The sequence below is a fragment of the Simochromis diagramma genome, unplaced genomic scaffold, assembly GCF_900408965.1.
Source record: "Simochromis diagramma unplaced genomic scaffold, fSimDia1.1 OVJJ01000349.1, whole genome shotgun sequence".
Lineage (NCBI taxonomy): Eukaryota > Metazoa > Chordata > Actinopteri > Cichliformes > Cichlidae > Simochromis > Simochromis diagramma.
In genome coordinates, this window is record NW_024386998.1 from 27,556 (window position 1) to 48,478 (window position 20,923).

A 20,923-nucleotide genomic window follows, 5' to 3' on the forward strand; every position below is an offset into this window, starting at 1 on the left:
TTAGTCCCGAAGGAACCCAAAGCGCTTTACACTACATTCATTTATCCATTCACACACTGGTGATGGCAAGCTACATTGTAGCCACAGCTGCCCTGTGTGACAGAGACGAGGCTGTCGGACACAGAGACTCTCCGAGCCGGGGCTCGAACCCGTATATATATATACTCATCTCAATCTGTTTCTCACATTTTATTTTTATTCAAGTGTCTGTTTAATCGTATGTTTGCACAAAGTGCCATAGCAATTTCCTAATGTTGTAAATCTTCTCAACATTTGGCAATAAACCCTCTTCCTGATTTCTGACTCAGCTGAGACTGAAGTTGGATGAGTGACAAAACGTTTCTCCAACTGAAATGTCCAGATGAACAGAATCACCCTTGACTGAGCATCAGGACTACTGTGTCTATGTTGTGTTCTGGTGAAGGTCGCCGGACTCCTTGATTTAGCACTATGAAATGTGAGGTCATATTGTGAGCTGCTAACCTCCAGGTTAGGTAGCTGTAATTATGAGAAGCAGAAACACTTTACACATGGTTATATTTATTTTGGATCCATTCAAGGTGACAAAATCTACATCAACAGATTAAAGAAAAAAAAGTACAACCACAGGAAATGTTGGAATAAAACAAACAAACAAAACACACATTAAGTACTAACACATGTGGATCTTTGTCAGGAAAATATATAAAGGAAAGTAACAGACTGAAGTGTCTCCTTCATGGAAGGTAAAGTTCAATAAAGCTGAATCGTTCCAGGTCAAAGGGAGGAAATGTTGGACCTGCAGCTACATAGAAATGTTTTTTTCTTTGGTTTCATTTTAATGAAATTACATTTAAAACGAGTCAAACACCAGCAACATGTGATCAAAGGATCCTGAGTAATATCAGACAAATACTGTTTATATTCCAAACAACTTTCTCCTCTTTTCTGATGAAAAATGTAAATTAAATGCAAAATCTGGACGTGTCTGACAGGTACCTGCTAAATGTTTAATATTACTGATTTCTGTCTTTCCACATTTTCAGTGACACGACTGAAAGCAAAGCACAAGAATCACTGTTAAGCTGACATTTCAAACAGGCTGAAATTCAACAGGAGGCTAGTATGAATCCTGACTCTGTTGTTGTTTATGTTTTCTGTAGATCAAAAAACCAACAACAGCAGCAACAAGAAGCAGAGCAGAAATACTCAGTCCGATGATCAGTCCAACAGGTCCATCCTCCTTCCCTCCAGCCTCCTTCCCTCCAGCCTGTGTGTCTCCTCCTGTCTGACCTGCAGGTGAGAAACAGGTGTGAGGTGTCAGCTGTCAGGTAGGTGATGAGTGAAGAACAGAACAGAATCCATTTCCTCTTCAAACTGCTGTCAGACATTATCTACTGCACTCTGATCACATCACTCAGACCAGCTGCTTTCTACAAAGTCTCATCAACAACATCTTTAGAAACAAACATCAACAAGCAGGAAGCAGCTTCACCTCTGATCACACACACACTCAACTCTACTCACTCACCTGGAGGAACAACACTTAGACTGATGATGCTGATGGGATCAACTTTTAAAACACCTCTCTTCCTGCGTTTAGTTCCTCTCTGGACGACACGACACTCGTATGTTCCAGTATCATTACTCGTCACATCCTTCAGAATCAAAGACACGTCTCCATCCTTCATCTGTCTGTCCTGCAGATCCACCCGGTTCTTAAAAGATGGATGCTGTTGATCTGGATAGAAACGCTCATCCCGGAAGAGAAGCACATATTTCTCTCCCAGGTCAGCTCTGCTCCACTCTAGAACAATAATGTTGTTGTTGTTTGGAGCTCGACATGTCAAAGTGATGTCCTGTCCGGACTCAGCTGTGATGTTTTTGTTCTCTGAAAGACGAAACAGCACAGAGCAGAGAGGTTAAAGGTCAAAATACAACGACTCACTACACCAGGCAATGAGAGTGAAGGTCACTTGTGTCAAACCTCATTTTCACTGACGCTGCTTTAAAAGTATGTTCTAATAGAAACGTGTCTCACTTTGCTACCTACCTACAATAAATAAGGAGCTAATTGAGATCTCATGTTACTGGTGAAGCAGAAACTTTAAGCAACAGTCTGAACATATTTCTGTATTTCAGTGTTTGGGTTCAGACACAATGTTCCCGTCTGGGTACGTTCTTTTTGGACAGCAAATGCAAACATGTTGTAAAATCTCAACTGCACATCAATGGACGAGGATGACCTTTGGGTTGGGTCAATACTGATTGGCTGATTAAGGGTAAGCACGAGTATTGGAGCTACTGGGAGTTCATCAGGAACAGAAGATCAAAAAAAATCATCGTTGTTAAAAGAAACAAAGCATGAAAAGCACAGAGTGGCTGCAGTGGACACTAGTTTTCACTTCAGCTCTTTGTGTGTTATAACTTGACTCTTCTCTGTGGTTGGCTGAAGATCAACAAACAGCACAAGGAAGATTTGCCCACAGACCGGTTGTACCACATACACTGCCTCCATCAACATCAAACAGTGTGCAGGTAGATGAGCCGTCCGTCTGCCTTCATATTACTGCACTGAAGCATAAAAGCAGCATTAGAGTGGCAGCTTCAGATGCCACTGCTTTGCTGCAGCAGCTGCCTCTATTCAGAGGTGATGCCACCACCACCTGCTGAGCAGAGCTGTCGTGATTAAACACTGAAGGATATTAATCACAAGCACATTTGTGCAACCACACACAAGAACTTGAGTTGTGGTTCATTTGTAAAGCTCTGGAGAGATACAGACGACACTGACAAACGAGGCATGTTCAGTACAAAGAATCTAGATATCCTCATGCTCCGGTAACTTCAGGGTTAATTTGGGGTTTTCTGTACTACAGATTTGTAGTTAAACAGCTATGAAAGACCCACCCTACTGACTGAGCAATCGTCCAGCATTATCATCAATATTCCTTTTTTTTTTTTCTTTTTATTTATATTTTTTTATTAAGGTTTCAAAAACAGGCATTCACAGTATGTACATCATGTAAGCATACTTCTTACTTAGGTTATCTGCCTGAGATACCAAAATAGTATTCTAATTTACATCCAAGTCATAAAGAAAGAATATTTACAACTATAGAAGCAATTGAAACAATCACATAATCCAAAATAAGAAAACAAACAAAACAAACAAACAAAAAAACAACAACAAAAAAACACGGATGTATTGGTAGGGGGTGATCCTATAAATATATACTCTCATACATCACCGTTATTGGTTTGTAAAAATAAAATCTGGCCTATGTGGTGTGATATATTTGACCCAGTTTTCCCAGTATGATGTAAATTTCTCCAGCTTGTGATTAACAGAAGCTGTTATCTTTTCCATGTTATAGATTTCCATTGTGATTTCCATCCATGTACTTATGCTTGGGCTCTCCGGGGATAACCATTTTCTGGTGATATTCTTTTTACAGGCCACCAGTAGAATATTTACTAAATGTTTATCATATTTAGGCCATTCCTGAGGTATATATCCAAAGAACATAATCTTACTCTCGAGGGGTATTTCACATTTAAAGATATCCTGTAAGGCATTATGTATTTCTCTCCAATAATCCCTCAAGATTGAGCAGTCCCAGAAAATGTGGTAGTGATTTGCACTTTGATTTCCACAGTTCCTCCAACAAGCAGGGGAGTTATCATCATAATGAGACTTCTGAGAAGGTTTTATAAAGTATCTAATTAGGCACTTCCAGCCAAATTCCCTCCACTTTTGTGAGCTGGTACACATCCACTGATACCTCCATATTGCCGTCCATTCTTCCTCTAATATTTTTATCCCTCCTTCCTTCTCCCATTTTGTTCTAATATATGAAGTCGAATATGGTTTCAAATCCATTAGACCCTTATACAGACATGATACAATTCTATCAATAGTTTCTGAGTTATAGCTTTTTATAAACAATTCCATCAAGCGTGTGTTTGTCATTGTTACATTTCTCATCTTCATGTCAGCATAGTGCCTTAACTGCAAATATCGATAGAAGTCTTGTTTTTCCTCATCAATATTCCTATAATCAATATAAAGTCTTAGACACAACTGTTGCTATTTTTGAGCGGATGGTGTCCTTTAGGGTCAATAGACGTCCAACATCTTATTCTGACTGCTTGAATAACTTTGAACAGAGAAGCATCCAGGTAGCAGACCAGCCTCAACTATAATCCATCATATTCATGTGTCTTACTGATAAAACTGTGGAATTAAAACTCACACAATAAGTGTTTGTGAGCTTTTCTTCCTTCCTTTAAATAGGATACATTTTATTAACAGCTCTTCTCCAGTCTCACTGAGCAAAACGTGCACACATTTATACAGCACGCTTTACACTGAACTACAGTACAGAGCCTTTCCTCTACATCTGCTGATTATCTACAGCAGATTTTATGTATAACCTCTACATATGTTTAATGACCTTGTATAGTTTATCCTTCCTTTGCACAACCAGCTGCTGTTACACTAATCACTGTGACTGTTTTGATGTTGCCAACACATCTGTTTCATGTGAACATGTAAGTGCATCCTGGAGTAGTTTAGGGCGACTGTTTCATGATCCCACAAGGAAAATGCTACTTGTCTATCTGATCAACAGTATTTGGGTACATGAATCTACACACACACACACACAGTAACTCCCCCAGAGTGCCAATTTCGGGTCACTGTTGCCAGTAGCAGGGTTGGGATTGTGACATTAAAAAAACAATAATTGCTAAAAGAAATGTAATTTGTAGTTAAATAATTCTAACTGCCTTTTGGACGTTTTTACTCACTTTATGTCTCTTCCATGATGTTATTTCTGTCTCCAACAACGTAGGTTACAATTACATTAGCATGACCAAATATGCAAATTAGGTGATGATGTCATTTAGCGACTTCTTGGCAACACTGCCCTCTATATGTTGAACTCTGCAGTACAAGACCAAGTTCTCAGAGTGCAGCGTATTTAACAATTCACAAACAGTAGCAGTGCAGATCAGTAGCTTCTTCCATCCGAAATGGGAAGTCAGCAATTTCTGCTTCTTAGTCAGAATTATTTCAAATAGAAGTACAAAATGAGACAGTGCACACAAACAGTATCAAACCCAAAACGTGTAATCTGTACTTTCACTTTTGTGTTAGCATTGTGCTGTACGGCTAGCTACAGATAATAAACCAGCAGAATAACAAATCAGTGAGATCTCCAGCATGTAACAGGTCGTTGGTGTCCATCCACATCCATGGACTCCACTTAGCTAGAAGCAACATAAATAGTGTTTTCTTTTCTTTTCTGACTCGTACTGGAAGGTAGTTAGCTCAGGAGAGACGTCACAGTACAACCTCCATCAGACCTCTGAGGTTAAATAAGCGTAACAAGATTTTAAATTTTAAGCTTTTACTAATGTTAACAGGCACTGCTGCCATCTTGGATGGTGAATTCAGGATTATTGGGGATTTTCACAGGTGGTATTTGAAAGTTGAATTTCGTACTGTAACTCGTTGCTGGGTTACATAAAAATAATTCATAATCCATCTTAGTCTTTATGTCAGAGCGAAAGTGATTTTGGGTTCTCATAGTTAAATCTCACCTGCAGAGACAAACACGAAGAGATCAACAAACAGAAAAGTGGAGAAAAACAAAAAAGATGTTCGGCGAGACATTTCCGTAGCCTAGCTAGCTAACACTTCCACCCAAACATTAGCGGACGTCACATCCGTGGGTTGGAGACAGAGTGTACTATCATTTCTTTTTTTGGATAGTTTTCAATTATATCTATATTTTATAATAAATTATAATCACGGAGAGGCTGCAACAGCTTGAGAAATTAAAAGAAACGAAGGCAAAAACAAAAAACTGAGTTCTCTACTTCCTGTCTTCACTTTTTCTACTGGAATAAAAGAGCTGATGCAGAGTTTTTATCTAAGTGGTGACGCCTGCCGTTCAGGAGAAAACTGCAGAAAAATTGCTATTTGACGCAGTCATGTCAGGTTGATTTGGGTTCCAGAGATTCGTATTATTGGGTTTTTATTGACTGATGTGATGATGGGGAACTGGGGTTTAACTTCTGAAAGTCACAGAGAAACTTTCATATCTCAGTGAACTGCAGATAAAATTTGATAAAATCCAAACACTCAGATATGAAAGCTGAGCTAAGAGTAGGCTAGCTTTCACTGAGAGTTTGGTTATCTGATAGCTTGGTCCATTTTTTAAAATTTGAAAATATTGAAAAAGTAATGAAAAGTAACATAGCACTAGTTTATTAAACAGCAATGCCTAAGCAGTCCTTAGTTTCGAGAAGAATAGTCGTTAATCTCTCCTGTTCTCTTTCTTACATCTTTTCTCACTGAGTTTCTCTCCATGAGAAACAGTCCATCCCTGAAACAGTGTTTTCTGATATTTGTTGAGATGTTTGAAACATTTACTTTGAAATTACCTGTCACTTCCATCCATCCATTCTCTTCAGCCTATCCTTATCAGGGTCGCAGGCGGGGCCTATCCCAGTTGTCATAGGATCAGACCCATCACTGAAAAAAACAAAACTAAAGTTACTCTACAGTAGAGCTAGATAGATGCTGAATTACTGCAACTTTAACTCGATTGACTTTTGCAGCACGAACACGTGATAGGAATGACAGGAATGCAGACACGTCTATAAATGTTTTGGCAGCATCAGCTGGGAGGAAAGCAACAAGTTGCAGCCCAAAGATGATCTGGCTGGACATTAGCTAGAAATTCACATGATAGCCTCATGTGACAAATCAACCTCAGTCACATGGGTGTATCAAACAGGGGCTGCAGAAAGAAAATAGACACATATGAGAAAAGTGACCCACTGAACCCAAATTAGCTTCAAATTTTGAAAACTATCCTGGGAAAACATTCTTACCTATGACCAAAACCTGGAGAGTGGAGTAAGCTCTGCAGTGTGGTGGCAGATTTCTTTTCTTGTGTATTAATCACATATTTAATCATATCACATTAGTTATAGTAATTTCACTTTCTCACTTAGTTATATGCATGTTCAGAGGGGCCTTGTGCTCTGCACACACAGTGAGACCATTGTAAGGGAGACATTAAACAGATAGTGAGACTCCTTTTGCTTATCGAGGGATGCGGATGTTTAGGTAGGGGCCCTGTTATAAAGTTGAAGGTCTACAGGCATCCTGCTTGTAGGGAGGTGACGGGTGGTCATAACTTTCCTTGGATTGGGGGGGGAGTCAAGGATGAGTTGGACTGAAGGTATAGAGATAAATGATGTGCTGTGGAACGTTCTTTGTTTGACAGTGTTTGGGAAGGTATAAAATTGTTCATGGGCGGTGTCTTTCCTCAGAAAACTGTTTGGTGGGGGCTTCCGGTGTCATGGTGGCGAGAGTAGCAGCATAAACAGGAGCTCCTGCATCGATAGCTAAAATAATCCGCAATTCAAGAATATAATTCATTAAAAGTGACTTTCCCTTTAAGAATAATGAGTGGAGATAAAAATAAGAAGGTACGAGCCCCAGGCCGAAGCTTAGAAACGCGACTTGAGAGTAAGACATATGAAACACGCTCCGAGCAAGAGGGCGAGAAGATGGCGGCGGAGGCCGCAACATCAGCGCTAGGCCCCCTCAGACAGGTGGTGAGTGAAGTAGTGGCGGAGGGCATGCAAGACCTTAAGGCAGAGATGAAGAAGGAGCTATCGCTCGTGAGAACAAGTTTGAAAGAGGACATGAAAGCCCAAATGAGCGAGTTAACACACGAGATAAATCAACAGGTTACCACTGCCACAAGCAGGATCGAGGAGGTGGGGAAAAGTCTGGAAGAAATGGTAAGAAACATGGTAGGGAAGGAGAAATGGGACATTGGACTGAGGGATGCCATTGTTCAGCTGCTGGATAACCAGAGGCAGCTCCAAGAGAAGGTTATGAATTTGGAGGGGCTCTCATGCCGTAATAACATACGGATATATGGCATCCCTGAGAACATAAAAGGCACCTCCATGCTTAGGTATGTGGAAAGCATAATGATATCGGAGTTGGGGGACAGTGTGGACTTGGGCAGCGAGAAGAACCTAGGGATAGAGAGTGCTCACCGCGCTCTGGGAGCGCAGCCACCACCGGGGGCGCCCCCTCGATCAACGGTGGTGCGCTTCTTAAAGTTCAATATTAAAGAACACATCCTACGCGTTGCATGGCAAGAAGCCTGTATATATAAAGGAGAAGCGGATTTTGTTTGATCACGACTATGCCGAAAAAATACAAATGAAGAGAAAAGAGTATGGCCCGGTTAAAAAAGTACTTAAAGAAAACGCCATCCGGTTCCAGACCCCACTTGCTAAAATGCGGGTTCATTTTGACTCGGGAATGGTCCTATACAATAACGCGGAGGAAGCTGCGGCGGATCTAAGAAGACGCGGATACATGGTGGGACCGGTGGCCACAAGAAAGCCCAAAGGCATTACGGCGGAGATGATCAGCACTATCCTACCGACAAGCGTGGTTGGGCCGCGACGCGCCGGGAATACAACTGATCTACGCGGGAGCGCACGGGAAAAGCTGAAGGTTTTCCAGCGCACGGAGGACGTCGGTACGGAGGAGTAACACCTGCGCCCCACCCGCCCCGTTTCGCTGTTAAGATGAACATAAAGACCAACGGAACAACAGGTGCGCCGGGCTGCTGATCAATATAGGGGGATATATGGTTCGATGGCCTCCTCCCCTGGCCGTGATGGAATATGACACGTCGATACCCCTTTGATCATAGAGTGGTGAGGGTCCGATGCAGGTGACTCACATGTTTTTTGTTTTTGTTTTTTAGTTTCCCTTTTTCTTTTAAAATAGGAAACGAGAGGGGCCCCACACTGTGGCATTTCCCCCAGACTGAGAGGAGAAAAAACTCTCTTATGGAAGACCTGGTTTATTTGGTTAAGACAAGTTCTGTCTTTGTTCATGTGTGTTTATTATGTGTTCTGAGGGCTGGGAGTATTGTTATGTTGGTGCAAGAAAATGAGTTGGAAATATATAGAACATATGCGGTATTATAAGGTATTGTCTTTGAATGTAAATGGTATAAAGAATCCCATTAAGAGGAGTAAGATAGTTTCAAAGCTAAAAAGGGAAAAAATTGATATTGCATTTCTACAAGAAACGCATCTCTCAAAGGAAGAACATGAGAAGTGGAAGAGAATGGGATTCAAAAATATCTATTATGCCTCACATAGATCTGGAAAAAAAAGAGGAGTGGCCATTCTGATACCGAACAAGGTTGGTTTTGAGTTTACTGGAGAACATAAAGATAAAGAGGGAAGATTTGTGTTGGTGAAAGGGAAAATGGAACAGGAAGACGTCACGCTGTGTAATATATATGCACCCCCTGGTAGTAGTACAGGGTTCTTTAAGGAGATATTCAGTCTTATTGCCGCAGAAAGTGTTGGTACATGTATATGTGCAGGAGATTTTAATTTACTTCTCCATCCAAAATGGGATACAACTAGCCGAGACCGGAGGGGAACTAAATTAGAGAAACAAGTAAAAACAATGTTGTCTGAGTTGGGGCTTATAGATATATGGAGATATTTACACAAACATGAACGCAAATTTACATTTTATTCAGCGAGACATGATATGTACTCGAGGATTGATTATTTCTTTACTTTTAGTAAAGATCTCCACAGAGTGAAGGATTGTATAATAGGACAGAGAGATTTATCTGATCATTCGGGACTAACTATGAAGATTGGGTTTAAAGCTAGCCCCAAAAACACCTTATGGAGGCTTAACACAGGTCTGTTAAATAATGACTCGTTTAAAAGAGAAATGGGACAGGAGTTAAAAACATATTTAGAACTCAATGACAATGGAACAGTTAATCCTACGATTTTATGGGATGCGGCTAAGGCATACCTTAGGGGTAAAATTATTGCAAAATGTGCAGTCCTAAAGAAGGTCAGAGCAAAAAAGCTGTCAGATTTGCAGGAAAATTTGGGAAAATTGGAACAATTGCACACCGTTACAAGGTGCCCCCAGGTATTGGAGCAGATGAGGCTGGTTAAACAGGAGATCCACAAAATTTTAAGTGAGGAAATTGAAAAAAAATTAAAATATAATACACAACGGTGGTATGAGGCAGGACCCAAAGCTGCTAGGCTATTATCATGGAGACTCAGGAGGCAACAACAGGAGAACACTATTCATAAAGTTCGAAATTTAAAAACAAATAAGATAACTAATAAACTTGAAGAAATTCAGAGAGCATTTGAAGAATATTACACTGAGCTATACACACAACCGGACAAAGCAGATGAGCATAAGATTCAGAATTTCTTATCAAGCCTAGATCTACCATTTATAGGTAAGCAGCAGAATGAAAAACTCGTCAGAGAAATATCAGCAGGAGAGATTAACATTGGGATCTCAAAACTCAAGACTTTTAAAGCCCCAGGATGTGATGGATTTCCACCAGAGTGGTATAGGCAGATGAGGGAACCCTTAATCCCGCTACTAAAGGCCTCTTTTAATTACTCTCTGAGTGGGGGGGCGCTCCCACCATCGTGGCGGGAGGCGTATATCTCTGTCATACCAAAAGCAGGGAAGGATAAAACTGACCCCAGAGGTTATAGACCTATTAGCGTGTTAAATATAGACTATAAACTATTTGCCGCGATTTTGGCTAGGAGGTTGAGTACATTGATGCCCACGCTGATAGAGGAGGATCAAACAGGCTTCATTGGTAACAGACAAACACACGATAATATCAGAAGGGCCATTCATATTATTGACCGGATACTTAAAGGGAAAACTGGAACAGTTCTCATTGGGCTTGATGCGGAAAAGGCATACGATACAGTCGGGTGGGAATTTCTGTTTCATGTGTTGAAGAGATTTGGGCTATGTGACAGGTTTATTCAGTGTATAAGAATGATTTATATGTCTCCAACAGCGAGGATCAAAGTTAATGGAAGCCTCTCAAATCGGATAACGCTACAACGTGGCTGCAGGCAGGGCTGCCCGTTGAGCCCACTGCTCTTTAACCTTTTCATTGAGCCGTTGGCTCAATGTATCAGGGAAGATACTCGATTGGAGGGGGTTACAACGGGGAATGTGGAAAATAAAATTTGCTTGTATGCAGACGATGTGCTGGTAGCGCTAGGAAACCCGGAAGAGGGAATTCCTCTGCTTATGGAAATACTGGAAGAATATGGCAGACTGTCTGGTTATAGACTGAACATTCAAAAAACTCAAATCTTGACATTCTTCTTTAACCCCTCAAGACAATTGGTAGCAAGATATAGATTCGGATGGCATCAATCTCAAATGGAGTATTTGGGGATCCTGCTGACAAAAGACCCTGCATCGTTATATGAAGTTAATTATAATCGGGTGAACAAGAAGATATATGAAGATCTGGAGAGGTGGGGTCTGCTCCCCCTCGATCTGGGCAGCAGAGTTAGAGCAATAAAGATAAATATCCTCCCAAAGCTGCTATATTTGTTTGCAGCACTTCCAGTTGAGGTTCCAGCAAAACAATTTAGGGAGTGGGATATGCGTTGCTCAAGATTCATATGGGGAAATAAAAGGCTGAGAGTGAAATATGCAACAATGCAGCTGCCTGGTGAGCGGGGGGGCATGGCTCTACCGTGCTTTGAGAATTACTATCTGGCAGCCCAGATCAGACCTCTAGTGTGCTGGTGTAACTCTAAGTTTGAGGCAAAATGGAAGGACATTGAGCTTTCTTTGATGGATTTCCCAATACAGTCTGTTCTGGGGTCTCTTGAGAGTTTGCCACAGGCATATCAGATGCAAAATTTATGTGTAAGTTTTTCCCTGAAAAAATGGGCAGATGTGATTAAAACTTTTGGTCTTAATAGGGAAATAGGGTTGCTGGGATGGCCAGCGTATCTCCCACGCTTCCTTCCAGCATTGTTAGACCATAAATTCAGGGAGTGGTCCAGGCATGGAATCACTGCGATCTGTAAGATAGTTAAGCATGGGGAGCTGATCAAATTTGAGGACATGTGTCAGATTTACGAGATCGGCAGGGAAGATTTTTATCGTTATCTGCAGGTTCGGAGCTTCTTAAGGAAGGAAATTAGAATGCTTGACGCAGATGCTAGTGGGGTGATCCAAATATTTATGGATGCTTATGGTGAGAACATTATAAGAGGTACTATAGGCAAAATATACAGAAGTTTTACAGCCATGAAAAAGACCTCAACAAGATATGTCAGTCATCGATGGGAAAATGAAGCAGGTATAACTATCTCAGAGGAAGATTGGTTGCGGATGTGGAAGAATGTGTTGTCTACCACAAATTCTTTAACATGGCGAGATTTTGGATGGAAGAATTTAATTAGATTCTTCATCACACCAAAGCAGAAATCCAAAATAAGTGGTTCAGGCGCTTCATGCTGGAGGGAGTGCGGGGAGGTCGCTGCAGGTTGCTTCCATGTCTTCTGGTCATGCCCTAAACTGAAGACCTTTTGGGAGGAGATTAAACAAATGGTGATGGATGTGCTGGAAGTAATACTGGACTTCTCCTTTAGTACCATGTACCTTGGGAATATCCCTGAGGATATAAATAACAGAGACTCAAACTTACTGAAAATAATTATGGTTGCATGTAAAAAGGCAATTACTAAGTGTTGGTTACAGACAAGCCCCCCCACACGGAAGCTGGTCATAGACATTATTAACACAATTCATCATATGGAACTGATTACCCTCTCACTGCGGCTACAGAAGGAGAAAGGAGAGAGACTTTGGGAACGATGGGATCGTTATATGTCAAGAGACTATAAACTGATACCTCTGTGATGCAGAGGGACAGCTGCGAATTTGTTTGAATGGAACATGCACCTGTGTACTATGTAATATGTGTAAGTAAAACAAGGCGTTGTGTATTTTGGAATATGCGAACATATGTGACTGTGTTGGTTTCCCTTGCCCGCTTTAGTTCTGTATGTAAAATAAGATGAAAATCAATAATGAGAAAGTATTAATAAAAAAAAAAGAAAAAGAAAAAAAAGAAAACTGTTTGGTGTTTGACCTGAACGTTTTCTCCACATTGCAATGTGTTTATTAAACCCACTTCAAATCAAGCTCACTGGGTGTGTTGCAGGTTATTGTTAAAATTTCCATAGCAGCAGCAAATGAGTATTCCTTTAAATGGTGAGCAGTAGCTTTCCATATAGTCTGTTTTACACCTCGACCAAACAACAAATACAAAATGAAAACATTTAAAAACAAATCTCAGACATAATGTTGAGTCTTTTATATGATTTGGTGTATCTCAAATTTTAAAAAAAAGGAATAATCCAAAAAAGTAGTTACATTAACACTAAAACACACAAGAAAACAAAGTAAATTATTCCTCCCAAACAAATCGTATAAATTCCAAAAGCCCAAATAAAATCCTAAAAGATACAAAAGACGAACAAAACAGAAAGTCACCATAAAAACAGCAACAATGAAGTCAAACTGGAAGCCAAACACGGAGTAGAAAACCTGAAACTCAGTCCTATGAAAACTACAAAGGAACAAACACTCAGTATTGTCAGAAATACACCCCACTATTAGAACAATAAAGCAATTAAAATTGAGCCAAATAAAAATCAAAAACAGAAACCAAACAGAAAAGACTGAAAGAGAAATCTTCAAGGCAACTCAAAATCCCAGGAGCTAAATCAGGGATCATGTCAGAATCTCCAACATAAATAGTGCCCTCACTACATTTCCTGTTTGTCATTGAGTTGATTTTCTTCTTTATATTGTGTCAGATAAAGTCTGACAGCTCTGAATTAAAACACATTGAAATAATTTCATATGATGTGTTTTCACAGATGAAACCAGCCAACAGTAAATCAGATGCTTCACACTAACTCCACATGACATTCATCTGTAACCAGTAAAGTGAAGCTTTAATCCTGGTTCAGATGGATTAACATGAACAATCTGTTAATCCACTGAAGCTCACAGACTTCATCAACCTGTCAGATTACCTAAAAGACTGAAAGACGTCATTTTAAACACTTACTGTTGTTCTGAAGGATCTCTGAAACCCTCCAACACTCTTCTGATCATCAGGATGGAAAAATTATCCACTGAGAGCAAATAGAAAAAAGAAAGGAAACAAACTTTGACAATTTGGTCTCTGGCTGCACTAAACAGGCCCAGTGAACAATCCAACCCGTATTTCCTTGTCATCTGTTTAATACGACACACCTTAGACCAGTTTGACTTCATAGCATTCCCGGACTGACTCAGCTGACTGGATCTGAGCCGTGTATTTGACAAACAAATACCACAAACACGCCTAAAGTAGCAGAGAGGTGACAGCAACAGGAAGTTAATTCTCTGGCACAGGTGGATGTGTAGACTTTGTAGACTGTCTGTGTTTAGAGTTGAGATAAATGATGAATGAAGGGTCTCATGACAAAATGATAATAATAAAAGTCAAAGTTGTTTTTGTATCCAACAAATATAGACACTAATAAGAGAAGACAAATAAAAGAAAACCAGTTTATATTAAACACACACATTACAGAAAATGTCAAAAGAATTATTCTAAAGTATACTGTATTTTCAGATATTGACTGATGTCAAGGTTGCAGGTTTGATTCCAGCTGGAGACACAAATCACTGCTGGACTGTCAGGAAGGGCACCGGGTGTAAAACTCTGTAAATCAAAATAAGGGGCACTAACTGCTGTGGGGTCGTCATGTGACCAGGAGCAGTCACATGTAACTACTTTCTCTTTTACTCAACAGTGTTGAATGTAACAGTGTTGTTACTTTCATCTGTACAAAGTTTGTGTAAATAAGTTCTCACAGACAGAAAATCTGTGACAGCACCTCCCACCTGACCACTTAAGAATCAGCTGAGGATTTTTGTACAATCATTTATTAAAGGTTTTAAAATACTACATATATATTGGGAATTACATACCCCTGCAATAAACAGCAGTGTTGGTTAAACATGTCTATCATTTTGTGCCCTCATAATTATAGTTCAGGATATACATACATGACATTTTCAGGAGTAAAAATCTTTGTTAAACTCTGTTTCCAAGTATTCTGAATGTTGACATTTCCTCTATAAAGATCTGAAGGAATCTCTAAACACAGTTTTGTGGTTGTGGTGAAGTGAGTCACATAAAGAGTGTCACATTTCAGAAAAGCCACAGTTTTGCATTTCCTGGTCAGACTGGTTCAGCTGGCAGTGTTTGTTTGTTGTTGGTACAGCTGGACTCTGGGTGTGTCAGCGCATATCATCATATGAGCTTCAGTAAAAGTACGTTCATCAAGGACTAAATGATTAATTGGATATTAACCAGATACTGATAATGAAAATTTTGCTTCTTTTCCAGTTTATTATTCCTCCACTGAAACACGTCAGCATGGTTAGTTAAAAGACAGAAGGACAAATGTGATGAAACTCAGCAGGAGAGAAGAGACGAGGAGCAAAGTGTGACCAAGAAGCAACGTCACAAGGTCACATTGTTCCTCTGTGCGTGCAGTGAATCAACACTAGAAAATAAACCATTTACAGTTGATACAGTCAGCAAACACTTGAAATTATAGCAAAACCCGAGGATGCTGAGGGAGCTGCAGCGCCCCCTGATGTGGTTTTCATCATGTCGAAACCACAACCAACAAACTGACATGACTCAGTTTCACAAATAAATAATAATTTTTCACTCCAATTACATTTCTGATTTCTGATCTGATTTTCTTCCTTCACTTCTGAATATGAGCTGCTCTTATTAAACTCTTATTATTAAAACAGTTAAATCTGTGTTTGCTAACAGGAGAGCTGCTAAAATTCACATTTTCTTGTTGTTAGACCAACTTTTTATAAATAAATGTCATTTGTTATGTAGATCAAGCTGTTCTGTGAGTGCTGTCCAGTGCTATATTTGTGTGTATGAAATATTTTCTTACAACATCCTGTTTCACAGACAAATATGGTATTTCTTATTGTCTTAAACTTATTTTAATGGAACACAATCAAATATGAACACATTCATAACAGTTTTGCTTAAAGAGGAAATGTCTGTGAAACAGGATGATGTAAGAAAATATGATAAAATATTGAATCTACACAAAAAAGCATTGATTTCTTAATTTTGGCTTTGAGAGTTTAACTTTCTCAGTACCCAATAAAAAAACATTAAAATGTGATTACAGTCTATCATCTTATTCTGTTCATATTACATAATCCATCCATATTACAATTCGTAAAGATTTTCATATTGTCTTGTAGTGAAAAATTAATATACATACTGTAACTTATATTGTAAATTTAGCCATTAACAACAACTATGCATTGCAATTATTCTACATTGTGATAAATATGTGGTATGCTCCTGATAAAATATTGATACGTCAATGATGTTCTACTCTGACTCACTGAATACACCAAAGATATGACCACAATACAAATGTAGACAAAATAAATTATGACTCTTACAATGTACAAGGTTTCCTTTGACTTAACACTAAAACCATTCAAATCAGTGAAATTGGGCATAAAAAGTCATCCAATTTTGTTTAATTTTAGTTGTATTTTTATATAATACCAACACTCATTCACTTAAACAAACAAACAAAATTAATAATAAGCACACTTTTAAGAACAACATGGGTTGAGCCAAAGTGCTGTACATAGTAGAGATAAAATTGTAAACATGCATAGAATTACTATAAAAGACTATTCGGATTAAAAGCTCGAGAGTACAAATGTGTTTTCAACCGGGTTTTAAAAATGTCGAGTGTTGGTGAAGACCTAATGTGAAGGGGCAGACTGTTCTAGAGTTTGGGTGTAGTTTGGGTCTAGCGATCGCAAAAGCTCGGTCACCACTGTTTTTCCGTCTAGTTCTGGGCATTTTCAGAAGCAACTTATTTGCAGACCTAAGGGCTACTTGTTTTTTGTTTTTTTGTTAAAAGATCCGAGTGATAAGATGGAGCTAATACATTCAGAGATTTAAAGACAAACAGCAAAATCTTTAAGTCGATTCTGCGATGTACTGTCCCGAATTCGACAAGTGGCACAAAAACAAACCAATGGAGGCCCTAGTAGAGTGCAATCAGATGAAGAGTTTATTAAGAACACACGTGCGGGAAGAAGGACACAGCATCACATCTGCGGACTTCTTCTGCCAAAAATACACAGAGAATGGTTTATATATCATCAGGGTTTGACGCCCCCTCTTGCGTTCTATAACATATTTTTGTATTTCTAAGAACATCATTTGCATCTTGTACAGACAATGAGACAATTTTTAGAGCTGAGTTCAGACACAGAAGTTCCTCTTTCTCACATCTTTTCCCAAATAAGGCGATGATTTCAGGCCCTGGAGATACCCGTGGACTTGTCCTCCTGTTGACCGATCTTCTGTCACCTGTTACTAAGTAAACTCTTTTTTTATTTTTTATTTTTTTATTAAAAGTTTTGTAATTATGACAGTCGTCCACATGAAAAAAAAAAACAGTAAAAAAAACAAACAAACAACTCATGATCATCGCTTCACTCTCATGGTATGTTTAGACCAAACACAAATCCCTCTTTTCTCATGATTACATATAGAGATACAAAATTTGAGCCTCAGTCAACTTTATGGACCGCCAGCCCTGTATCATTCAGCTTTGATATGGAAACAGAAAAAAATAGGAAGGGAAAAGTTTGTAAAATCAAAATTCATTCTATATCTCACAAATGTTCATTTCTGGGCAGATTGTACTTTCTTATTTTCCTTTGGCTTTGCTAAAAAATAACGTCTTATTGCAGATTATATCCGGCCACTGAGAACCTCATAAGCTCTTTTATAAAAAGGTACTTTAATTTAGCAATATACACAAACAAACAAACAAACAAAACAAACAAAACAAAAAAAACAACACCCCCCCCCCCACCCCCCCCCCGGAAACACCCCCCCCCCACCCCCAAAAACAAACAAAGATACTACGCTCTAACAATAACTTAATGGCACAGTGAAACCCGCAGATCTGCTCGGTCTGGGGGAGCTCCCCTCCACCTCTTTACAGGTCCCATGTCATTAGGTTTTTACTACTGTCCACTCAGCACTTTACAGTCCATTCCTGATCATATTCGGAAAGGGGTATTTCCAGTCTCTTTTATAAACTACCTTTAAAAAAACAAAAAAAACAAAAAAACGTCCTTAGCAGACCTTCCTTCTTCCAGTAGTTGCGTGAATATCTCATCCCACATTACCACCTTCAACAAATCTCTCCCACTTCCTCCAGTTTTTATGAAATTGGTCCATTTTGAGGTTCAAAAAAAAGTACGTTTTTCCATTCTATATATTTCCTCCATTATTCCTATCCAATCTTTCTTTGTTGGGGGCTCTTTCTCCAGCCACCTCCTGGTAAGCGCTTTTTTGCCAGCTCCCAACAGGATGTTTATCAAGTTTTTGTCCTTTAAGGAGGCTGCTGATGGGATATCGCCCAAGTACACAGTACAAAAATCCAAATTTAGTTTGAGACCAGTCACCAAGTAAATTGATTCGACCAATTCACTCCAGTATGACAGGATTATTGGGCATTTCCAAAATATATGGAAATGATCTGCCATGTTTTCCCCACAGTTTCTCCAGCAGTGTCCATCTGTCAGTTGACCTTTTTGTTTGTATTTTATTTTGGGTGTTATAAAAAATCTGATGAAATTTTTCCATGTGAATTCCCTCCAATAACCCGAGCTAGTAGTTTCCATCTGTGTCCTGCATATATTTAACCAACAGCATATATGCATAATGACTCCTGTAATCATTATGAAGCTATAATTTGAGGTACAATAAAAGATACATTAAAAAAAAAGTTTTTGTACATTACATGGGGATTACAGGCATAGCAGCACTGAAGTAGTTCCCTGCACCATCCAGGTAACCTGGGTGTAAGCCAATATAGTTAGTGTTAAATGAATATTCAGATGGTTATGAATCATCTCTGGATAATTTCACTACAGAAAGATATGTTGAAGAAAACAGGTTAGAAATGTTCTGTGTGGTGTTGAGGACAAACATATTAATAGCCCAAAAGTTAGAAGAAGCAGTCAGTTTAACGATAATGTAATGCTTAATTTTAAATGAATAATAATTATTTTTAATGGGTTTTTTTTCTAACACTTATTCCACAGTATCTATTGTCATTGTCAATTGTAACAGAGAGACAACACTGCCACCATGAGGTCACATTAAAACACTACTGGACACTCATAGCAATTTAGTCAGTATGCCACATTTTCCCATTCACAAGTTTTTGTAACTTTCAGTGTCTGAGAATGTACAGAGAGCAACTTAGTAATCAGCATCTGGGCTGGATCAGACTGTAGCAGCCAGAAATCATCAAATTATTGGAATCAGAATCAGAATACTCTGGTCTGAGATGCTGGGGGGACCAGTTAGAGACCAGCAGCTGGACATCAGTGGTTGGACTGGTGGACTACTTCAGTGAAGAGTAGACGACGTCTGGCTCTGGTTTAAAGTCTGAACACAAACACACACAGTTCAAACAACAGGAAACATGATTACAAGCTTTGTAGTTCAATCAAGACCTCCAGTCTCCACCTCTCTGCATCACACACAGTCTCAGTTCAGTCTTTACTGGGGACCAGCTCAGAAACAAATCACAGAGCTTCCATAGTGTCCACACTTCAATTGCTTAAATAAATTTCACACTCAACTCAAACCTGAAACAGACAGACCTTTAGCAATTAGCTGGCCATGTGCATAAAATGGAATTAAAAAGAGATATAATTGATACTTCTAGCTTCTCTCTCTCTCTTTTTCTGTTTGTGTTCACTTGGTGAGCAGTTGGTGAGGCTTGAGACTGTAATGGTGAACATTGGTGTAGCAGTGAAATGAGATGTGGTGTTTAACGTTTGACCAAGTGACTTGTAAACAGAAAATAAAAGAAGACCTAAAAGTGAACCTTGTGGTACACCACAAGTAATGTCTATGATGACCACATTAGTTCCTTGTAGGAGTTGTGAATGAAAAAAAAAACAACTGCTTTCAAACCATTTTTTTAACACATCAGTCATTTTCATTGATTGTTTAAGAAAAGTGGGTTTTAATAATAAAAATAATATATATAATAATATAATAAAAATCAAGAAAATTATAGGGAGGAGGAGGGTTATTCAATCAGGAAGAGCAGAGAATCAGTGATGAGGATGTGAGGGCAACTATTATTAACATGAAGAGTGGAAAAGTGGTTGGCACAGAAGAAATGCCTGTGGGGGTGCATATGTCAGTGTATGAACTTTTAACTGATTATTTGAAATTAATGTTTGATTTGAGCATTCACAAGTAGAACAAGTAGTAAGCAGACGTTGGACCTCATTTATTTATTTATTTATGACTAAAAAATGTATTTACCAAATAAAAACTGACAGCTGAGTTATCTTTAAACAAAATGGGAGACATATCTCAAGACAAATGTGAAACTCTTATATTTCATTTTCATTCATTTTTTTTATTAACTTACAACAAATTGTTTAAAATAGTAGAAAAACAGCCACTTTTCTGAGATGAACAGTTTGATATCCTGAATTAAGTTGAGATAAGCTTAGCAAAAAGACTGAAAACAGTCTGGAAATATTCACTTGGCTCTGTCCAAAGTTAAAGGTAAAGAGCAGCTGTACCTCTGGTCCTCTTTGGTGTGACGGCTATTTCTCCATAACTGATGGCTTCTGTTCTCTTTGCTGAGTAGACGGCAGCTGAATCACTCTCTGAAACATACAGAAATAATTGCATGTACAATGGTACTGTTTTAGTATTACACTACAGCTGTGGTAGCACATTGTTATTTTGGTTTATTCAGATATTAAGTGTTAACCTTTATACACAGGTGTGGGTTTTCACTGTTTTTTTCCACCTCTGCTGAAAAACATTTGACCAGAAAGAACCGGTGGGTGTTTCTGTGAACATGG

General features: G+C 39.0%; 1 protein-coding gene across 6 annotated transcripts in view; it reads right to left on the minus strand.

Annotated features, from left to right (window-relative positions):
• Positions 1-666: 666 nt before the first annotated feature.
• Positions 667-20,923, minus strand: part of LOC120739201 (hepatitis A virus cellular receptor 2 homolog) — a 47,926-nt gene continuing 27,669 nt past the window's right edge. Inside the window, exons 2-5 of one of the 6 annotated variants that reach the window (XM_040040902.1) lie at positions 14,010-14,076; positions 6,433-6,523; positions 1,511-1,870; positions 667-1,272 (exon numbers count right to left, since the gene is read on the minus strand). In XM_040040902.1, coding sequence (XP_039896836.1) covers positions 1,100-1,272; positions 1,511-1,870; positions 6,433-6,445 — 546 coding nt within the window. In that variant the 5' untranslated portion in view covers positions 6,446-6,523; positions 14,010-14,076 and the 3' untranslated portion in view covers positions 667-1,099. The other 5 variants (XM_040040901.1, XM_040040904.1, XM_040040900.1 and 2 more) reach the window with 5 other exon arrangements.